This window comes from Elephantulus edwardii, unplaced genomic scaffold (genome assembly GCF_000299155.1).
Source record: "Elephantulus edwardii isolate Elephantulus edwardi_28Jun2011 unplaced genomic scaffold, EleEdw1.0 scaffold00338, whole genome shotgun sequence".
Taxonomy (NCBI): Eukaryota; Metazoa; Chordata; class Mammalia; order Macroscelidea; family Macroscelididae; genus Elephantulus; species Elephantulus edwardii.
In genome coordinates this window covers 784,005-791,901 of record NW_006400088.1, presented here as the reverse complement: position 1 = coordinate 791,901, position 7,897 = coordinate 784,005, and the positions used below count along the sequence as shown (strand labels likewise).

Here is a 7,897-nt window from a genome sequence, read left to right as displayed (position 1 = left end):
TAGTGCAACAATGAATGAATGGAAACCCAAAATCTCTGTAAATGTTTGTGAAAATTAATAAAATATAAGTATAGAAAAGAAAAGAAAACATTTAGTTTATTTGTACATTGCTACTGAGTTGTTGAGATGCTACTGAGTTAGAGTTGACTCCATAATAGCACCTCATAGCACCCCATACAGACATAAAATGTAGTAGTTGGCTGAATTTTATGATATATTTCTTTTCTAGGACCAGTAATGAATCTTTGCTGAGCAGCTAAAATTCTTTCCTTTTTGAGTAATAGCATTTACTTGTGACTGTGAGGTTGGGGTTAGAATTAGGCTTTGTGTTTCATTGTTGCTGAGATCATTTCCTGACTTGTTGGTATAGTAATCAGAACCTGTTTTGTCAATATAATACTTTTTATTAATTTAACTTAAACTCTTAGGCACATCTTGACAGTTTTCAAAGTGATAACCCATAAAACTTACCATCCCAGATGTAAGGTGCATAATCATAAAATATGTGAATTGTAGTGAAATAATCTGTCTTCTACAGAAAATACATTTAATGACCCTCAATGAGATCGATTGGACTTGATTTGAGTAATGGAATTAGGTGTGGCAGAGATCGTAAGGTGGGCTCAGGATAGAACATCATTCAGAGCTGTTGTACAGAGGGTCGCTGTGAGTCACCGGCGACTTGACAACATGTAACAACAACATGTTTTATAGTATATCTATAAATGGAAAAAACCCTACTTCTTTCAAATATGAATAGAATTATTATATAACTTTCTGACAGTCATTTCTTTAAAACAAAATTATGACTAAAAAGTGCATTTTTAGAATTAAGCAGCTGTTTTTCTATTTTCTCTCAAAATAGTTAACACAGATTATGCGTACTGGACAGAACACTTGGGAAAGTAAAAATATTCTTGCTGTTTCATTTGCTCCACTTGTGCAGCCAAGTAAGAATGATAATGGGAAACCAGATTCAGTGGGACTCCGTAAGTACTTTATGTTGAAATTGTAAAGCATCATTTTCAACTTACAGACTTAGAATTTTATATTCCATATAAATTATTACATAAATACTTAGTAGAGTCAATGAATCAATTTTTTTTAAATTAAGCTTTTACCTTGTATTGGATTCTAGCTGTCTTCATGGAAACATGAAAAGAGTGAGCCAATCAAACACCACTCTTATTCCACTTATACTGCACGTAATTTCCCCCCCTTTTGTTTTATGTAATGCATTCTGAAAATAAGGATGATAAATTCTGAAACACATCAGGTTAAGCTATATGAAGTTGATGTTTTTATAGATGAAAATGGTCAGAAAAATGTCAGTTTGGTTAGATGAGAATAAAGTATTTTCAATCTCTTGTTAAAACGGAAAGAAAAAGTTCTGACTGGTAGATTCTTGTAAAAATCTATATAGAGCCTCCCCTTTAGGAAACAAAAAAGATTAAGTGTATGTTTGAGAGATGACTGCTGGTTCTACTGTGGAAGTTCAGAATAATTTTTTTTAGAAGTACAAGTTACTATTATTTAATTCTTGATTACATGAGGGTTGCAGAGTGGGTTATATTTGGGGCTAGGGGTGGGGTTTGGGGAGGTGCGGTGCGGGGGGATTGTGTACCAATGAGGGAGTTTTTATTTTGCTTTTCAAGGAGAGGAGCAAATGGGGAGGGGGGGTTGCGAGGAGAAGGGTGCAACAATGAATGAATGAATGGAATCCCAAAATCTCTGTAGATGTTCATTGAAATGAAAAATAAACAACCTAAATTAAAAAAAAAAATGTAGGGGAATCTTAAAGAATTTTAAAAAATCTACTTTTCTAATTTTTTAATTATACTGATTATATTTCAGTAAGTGTGCTGAGAATTATCTCTAGGGAACTTTTAAATGACACTCATGTGGGTACTCTTTTAGGGACATCTTGGTGTTAGAAGTTACCAAATAAATTCTTACTCCTTTTTCCACTCCGGTTCTGGTTTGTTCACTATGCATTTTATTCGTCTCATGGTTTTGATCAGTTTATCATGTTAGCAGTGCCTTTGGAATAGCAGACAGTGTTGTTGATAGGAGAACAGCACAGTATGAGGGAATAACCAATAGTATGAAAGGCCCTAGAGCAAAGACCGGATGAGAAGACTAATTGTACCTTCCATTCTATGGTCCTTTTCCATCCCCTCTGTGGAGATCATTTATCTCCGTTCCATTCTAGCATTCTCATCAAGCTTCTTGTCACCCTTACAGCACCCATAAGCTGACAAGTCCCAGATTTGTATTTCTTTCCTGCCTTGCCCTTGACAATTACTATGTCTTGTCTCCTTGGAAACGATTCATGGCTGACCATCCAGCTAATTTTCTAAAGCTGTAAATCACATAAGAAGATTGCCCATTTTTCTCTCTCAAAATGACTGGTGCCATCAGGTTGGTGGTGTAACCCCTTATCACCAGAGCTCCCTTGCCTTTGACTAATGATTATCTAATAGACAGAATACACCCTGAAATCAAATGTCAGATTGAAATCCCAGTTTGAACACTTAAACACTCTCCTACTGTTAGTATTGTTGTATACCATCGACTCAGAACTGACCCATAGCTGATCCACCAGTGGATTTTCAGAGGCAGGGGAAGAGATTGCTCATTTTTCTTCCCTGGAGTTTCCGGTGGATTTGAATCCGGTATCTTCGTGTTGGTAGTGCAGCTCCTTAACAGTAGGCCACCAGAGCTCCCTGCTACTGTGAGCCAAGTTGTTTTAAGTTCTTTGTATTACAATTCCTTATTGACCATTACATGAGTTACATTATCTATTTATAAGCATTTAAATACAGTTAACTGTTGTCATACTAACGAGTTTGTTATCAGTAGCTTTGTTGTCATTCCTGAAACTCCATTTTGAATATGCAATTGTTACTTTCTGCCATTGAGTTATGATCAACTTATATCTGAACCTCCAGCAGGTTTTTAGAAGCAATAAATTGCACAAGAGAAGATTGTCAATCGTTCTCTTGGAGCAGCTGGTATATTTGAAACAAGTGGCTTTGAGATGGCAGCACAGCTTCTTAACGCTAGGCTACCAGAACTCCCTTTTGAGTGTGTGTATACACATGCATGTGTGCGCACACACATAGAGTGTGTGTACATATCTGTTATGAAGTCCTGTTGACACTCCTTTAGACGAGTAGTGACTGTGGACTAATTTTTATCTGTCCTGCTTTTCTGTTCTGCCCTACACTCCACTTCCCAAATGCACTGCAGAGGTTTTTCCACATAACAAGAGCTTTGATTTTCTAGATGGCTTATGCATGCTTTATAATTATTCAGATCAGCCCCTTACTGGCTTTTTTTTTTTTTTTAATTTGAAAACTTTTTTAAAAAGTTCTAAGCATTTGCTGAGGGGACTCTGGTGGCTTGTTGAGTAAGGAGCTGTCAACCCAAAGACAAACAGTTGAATCCTTCAGCTACTCTTGTTGACAAGTATAGCAACCCTGTGAACAGCCAGCTTGACTCCTGCCCTATCCTCTGTCATCTCCGTCATCTCTGACACACTAGAGCCCATTGCTGAAGTCACCATGTCAATCTGTTATGTTGGAAGTGGTCTTTGCAGACCCTCCATCTTTCCAAATATTATGTCCCTCTCAAGGAGTATCCTCACCTACCTACATGTCAGAAGTATGGACGACTGACGATTCATTGACTCTGCCTCCAGGGAGTGCTCTGGCTACATGTTTTTCAGGAAATAGCTGTTTGTTCCTCTAGCAGTCCATTCTCTCAAGTATTCTGAGGGATAAAAATGGTCAGTTTTCTCCTGTGCTGTTTACATGCTCTGAAAACCCACTGGAAGGTCAACTGTGAGTGAGTTCCAACTAGAGGACACACAGCAGCAACATCAGATACTTATTATTTCACATGGGGAGCATGTTTGTGTATTAAAGTTATTTTTACATTAAATTTATTGTCACCCTGTTTTGGGCTGACCTTTCCATAATTAAGCTTTGCCCTCAAATGTTCTGTTCCTGGGTTTTCTGGGGCCTAACACTCCTTAACACTTCTTAGCTGTGGGGCATTGTTTTCTCTCCTAGTTTGTTTACCCTTTTTTCCCTCCTTCACACTCCCCAGGTAGTCTCCTTTGTTCTTTGCACTGTTTTCATTATCTAGTTTATGCTATCCTTATATGCTGTGCAGTTAGAACTGACCCGAAGCTGATCCTCCAGCAGGTTTTCCGAGGTAATAAATCAGTCACACAGGAGGAGATTGCTTCTCTTTCTCCTGCTGAGCAACTGAACTGGTGGATTTGAACTGTGTTGCCTTGGGATTGCAATGCAGCTCAGTACCTCGTAGTCATAGCTTATGGGCTCTTGTTAGATGGAAGTCAGAGTTGTATACTACCAAATAAACAACAAATCCAGACTTTGATTGCTCTTATTGTTTAGTATCTGTGAGTTTGCTCTTGACTAAATAACCTTTAGGACAACAGGAAAGGAAGACTGAGAAAAGGATCATTATTGTAGGATTTGGGTATAAGAACTACAACAGTAGGAAGAACATTTGGGTGTCAGATAAAGCATCCCAAAGAGTTAGGAAAAAAGTGTTGCTTCCTTTTTGTTTGTTTATTTTTATGGAGACTAAGGCTAGGAAATTACATTAGAAAAAATGTAGGGGTTCAGAATGAGTGGCAGTGTCAGCAGGTAGTAAGTAAATCAGATTTTACAAAGGTCAGTTCTGCAGAAGGAGCTGCTAAGGTGAGGATGATCCTGATCCTGTTTTAGTTGAGGTTGAGGGTTAGCCAAGGTTCAGGTGCTTGTGAAACCACAGAAATTTAGTTAACAAGGGTTTTGATTTGGAAACCTCTCTGAGGGCAAGCTATTCAATTACTCAATTACTCATTTACTCAATTTGGGGGCAAGGAATGGGGAAGTTGGAGGGTTTGTGTCTGGCTTTCATAAGTGAACAAGGATTGTCTGTGAAAAGGGTGATTACAAAGGCTGAGGAGAATTCTTTAGTGTTTTCTTATATTAGAGAGTTCAGGTAAAGTTCAGTATTAACAATACTTGCTTTCTAACATTCACAGAGAAAATCACATTTTGTCCTTTGATGATATGGGCAGTATGTAATGTTTACTTTTCATGTCTGCTTTCCCTTCAGCCCCGTGTGCTGTTAGAAACCTGCAGGACTTGGCTCGCATTTATATCCGCCGTACACTTAGAAATTTCATCAATGACGAGATGCAAGCCAAAGGAATTCCTTCCAGGGCTCCACCAAAAAGGAAAAGGAAGAGAGTTAAGCAGCGAATTAACACATATGTGTTTGTGGGGAATCAGCTCATTCCTCAGCCTCTAGACAGTGAAGAAGATGAAAAAATGGAAGAGGATAACAAAGAGGAGGAGGAGAAAGATCATAGTGAAGCCATGAAGCCAGAAGAGCCTCCTCAAAATCTGCTGCGAGAAAAAATCATGAAGTTGCCCCTCCCTGAATCTTTAAAAGCTTACTTGACATATTTTAGAGAAAAATAATTTAGCCCAAGAAGAATGTCTACCGATACAGTTCCTCTAGTCTTGAAATGTAGCATTTGTTAGGCGTTAAAGAGATTGTTTCTTTCATCAGAGCAAATTATAGTGGGAAAAAGTATAATTTGTTTTTTGTCTTAGTAAGAAAAATGATGTATTCGGTGATTAAGAAGAATCCCTTTTATAAAATCTATTTTTCTTTAAATCTTGGAAAAATGCTGTTTTAACTCAGTGATTTAAAAGTGGAATGCAATAGTCAAGGCTTTGTGTACTGTTTATCTTTTTCTGATTTGCTACACATTTGTAGTGGCGGGTTAAATTTAGTTTTATATAAGGTTAAATAAGCATACATAATCGGATTTGGATTAGAGTTGTTTGCATTTCCTCTAGGAAGACTTTCTTATATAATAAGAAAATCAAATGCTTTGTAGACTTAATTTTGTTGCAGTCACTATTGCTGAGTTGATACAGATATATTCCAGGCAATATATGAGTGCAATAAGCAATATACAGATACTGAATGATTTAGCTTTAAAAAGAAAACAAGTTTCATAGAGTATCAATAGCCCTGCTACTTTTGCTTTTGAACCTTTTGCCAAAAGATATGGGGAAAATACCTGCTTCTCTCATAGAGATTTTAAGAGCACATCAAGTAAATATTAAAGTAAAAAGAACAGACTTAATACAGTTCTTAATTTGTATGTACTCTATGTTTTCAGTATTTATAAATAATGAAATGATCTTACTCTCTGGAGTTTTAAAGAATGGTGTATTTGGGATTTCCCCCCCACCCCCCACCCCATAGTCCCCTGTGTTTAGTTTAAGACACACCCATCATTCATACCCATCTTTTCTATGTTACTCTTTTATTTGCACAGCCACTTAGTGGACAGCTCTGAGGAGCAGGGTCCAGGGATTCTTTGAGCATCTATAAATTAGCAAATGGAACTTCTGTTTAATTTGAATGTTTGTCTTTGACACGGTAAGGTAAGGCTGAGCTGCTCACTGTTTGCTTGGAATTAATCTTTCTAGCATTAAATTCACAGGAATTTTATGTGTCTTTGCAAGTAGATTCGGAATCATAGTGCAGTCTTTGAGACCTACATTGTGCTCATTTAACTTCTTCCCATGTTTTCTAAAGTTTCTTTTGGTAAAATGGTAACATTTGCTTAATATCACATACTTAAACTAGGCATCATTTGAATTTAGTTATAGTTTATAATAAAACAGATAGTCATTGTTAGTTACCTTATATTACTTGCTTTCTTTGAGTGGGGCCTGAAAACAGTCATTCCTTATGAAGAAGGTGTACACTGTAATGTATTTACTACTTAAGAGTTAAACGGACTATATGTTCTAAAAGTAAAAACTTGAGAATATCACTTAATACCACCATCATCACCATTACAATAATCAGGTTTGCACTATGAATCTGAATCTCATGAAAATATTTACTGTCTCTGAAAAATTCAAATACTGATAATACATATGTAATTTTAAAAACTCTTAATTCCACACACTTAAACACAAGTATTTGAAATACTGTAAGTATCAACTGTTCCAAATAAATAAGGATATTTTAGTAGTGTAAAAAAATACTTCTTTTGTACCAATGCTGAGAGGTAGAATATCTTTACAAATTTTTAGATAATAAATAAACTATTATTGTTAATAAATGTCCCATCTCTTGTCTATTGAGGGGAAAGAAAAAGTAGTTTGTCTTCATTGGTCATATCTTAGAAATTAGTTTAATTTAATTTAAAAGTTTTAGAAGTTTAATCTTAAAATTCTTGCTACCCACATATATTTATCTAGAAAACCTGGAGAGACTTACCTTATTTACCATCTCCTCCCTTTTTTGTGTGGGGACTGATGTCAGCTATGTAAAGTAAATATTATTGGATGATGACTTTACTGTTTAGGAGAGAGTTTTTGTTACGGATATATTTGAAGATTGACTTTTTCATATCTTTCATTCTGTTGACCCTGGCTAAGTGTATAGTAGGTATTAATGATCATTGCATATTTTTTGTCCCTGAAATGTACCCTTGAGTTTATAAATACATTCGTTTTAAAGTTGGTTTTGTTTTACAGTTGTGACTCTATTTTTGACTTTAAATAAAGAGGTAAAAAGTAAATTAAGTGAAAGCCCTTTATTAGTGGAGTTACAGCAGAGAAATTAAAAGTACTTTGGGCCTTTGTTCAATTTTTTAATGATTCCATGTTTACTAGAACATGGGAAATTTTGCTTTGTAATGAGCAAATAATAACAATAATTAAAATTAAGTGAGAAATACTGTTTGGTGTTTTGCAACCAGGTAGGCCAATTAAAAGAATCTTTATTTTTCACTTGAGGAAGTAAGTCTAGACATTGGGCATGATTTTCCCAAGTCATA

The 7,897-nt window shown here is 35.9% G+C and overlaps 1 protein-coding gene across 3 annotated transcripts in view; it reads left to right on the top strand.

Annotated features, from left to right (window-relative positions):
- PCMTD1 (protein-L-isoaspartate (D-aspartate) O-methyltransferase domain containing 1) overlaps positions 1-5,710 on the top strand; it is a 38,534-nt gene extending 32,824 nt beyond the window's left edge. The window contains exons 4-5 of one of the 3 annotated variants that reach the window (XM_006901606.1): positions 866-989; positions 5,140-5,710. In XM_006901606.1, the coding sequence (XP_006901668.1) occupies positions 866-989; positions 5,140-5,507 (492 nt within the window). In that variant the 3' untranslated portion in view covers positions 5,508-5,710. The remainder of the gene's footprint in view (positions 1-865; positions 990-5,139) is intronic. The other 2 variants (XM_006901605.1, XM_006901604.1) reach the window with 2 other exon arrangements.
- The last annotated feature ends 2,187 nt before the right edge of the window (positions 5,711-7,897 follow it).